The sequence below is a fragment of the Octopus bimaculoides genome, chromosome 25, assembly GCF_001194135.2.
Source record: "Octopus bimaculoides isolate UCB-OBI-ISO-001 chromosome 25, ASM119413v2, whole genome shotgun sequence".
Taxonomy (NCBI): domain Eukaryota; kingdom Metazoa; phylum Mollusca; class Cephalopoda; order Octopoda; family Octopodidae; genus Octopus; species Octopus bimaculoides.
The window spans coordinates 24,681,593-24,682,600 of record NC_069005.1 but is presented as its reverse complement, the minus strand read 5'-3'; the positions used below and the strand labels follow the sequence as shown (position 1 = coordinate 24,682,600).

At 40.4% G+C, this 1,008-nt stretch overlaps 1 protein-coding gene across 1 annotated transcript in view; it reads left to right on the top strand.

Moving 5' to 3' along the window:
• The window catches only part of LOC106881017 (zinc transporter ZIP10), a 14,420-nt gene that overhangs the window by 9,408 nt on the left and 4,004 nt on the right, over positions 1-1,008 (top strand). Inside the window, exon 4 of the mRNA XM_014931203.2 lies at positions 491-731. Coding sequence (XP_014786689.2) covers positions 491-731 — 241 coding nt within the window. The remainder of the gene's footprint in view (positions 1-490; positions 732-1,008) is intronic.

Genomic DNA, 1,008 nt, shown 5'->3' with positions numbered 1-1,008 from the left:
TAAAGATTGTTTGCCAACATAACGTGGCAGTCCTGGATTTGGACGAATGTTGCTGTAATTTAGCCCCAGGAGACATCGTCTCCAGCTATCTATACGACACGATCTGTGTCCTTATATTTTCGAACAAGGGAATCTAGCACCCCCACTCAGCTCAAAAAATATAAGGACACAGATCGTGACGTACAGCCAGCTGGAGACGATGTCTCCTGGGGCTAAATTACAGCAACATTCGTCCTTAACCAGAACTGCCATGTTATGTTGGCAAACAATCTTTACTACAAAATACTGTTGCTGAATATCTCTCGTTGTGAGATTTAAAAATAGTAATTTTCTAATTTTATTGTTATTGTTGATTATTACCCGATATTTTATCTACTTGTTGGTTATTACCCACAATCTCCCATGTTATTGCGGGTTATTACACACTATCTCCCGTTGTCATTGTCGTAAATTCATTTTCGCTAAAACAATGTCGGATTATTTTGTACAGGAAGTACCAAAAGACGCGGAAGTACAGAATCATCCGATGGTAAGCTCGGACCAGAAACATGGACATACGCACGAGGCACGTTCAGATACCCCAGGAACCGTTGGCTGGGTGGTACTCATCGGTGATATGCTTCATAATTTCTTAGACGGTGTTTCCATGGGTGCTGCCTTCAGTACAGACATAACGACAGGTTTTAGTATTTCTTTAGCTATAATCTGCGAAGAACTTCCACACGAACTTGGTAAGAATATTTTGATATATCTGTCGGCCATCTTCTGATTTCCCATGAATTTTTATATAAGACTGTTAGTGAGCCATTTTATTTAACTTACATCACTTAACGCCTCCCCTCCAGAATACCATAAATTTAAGCAGTCCTATGGTGCACAAGTTGTAGTATTATAGCTTCTGACCAGGCCAGCCCTATGATACACAGGTAGTCAATCAAAAGACCAGACACGAGCCAATGCTCGAAACGCTAAAGACTTTTTCAATTCCCGAGCGTTATACTAATACAT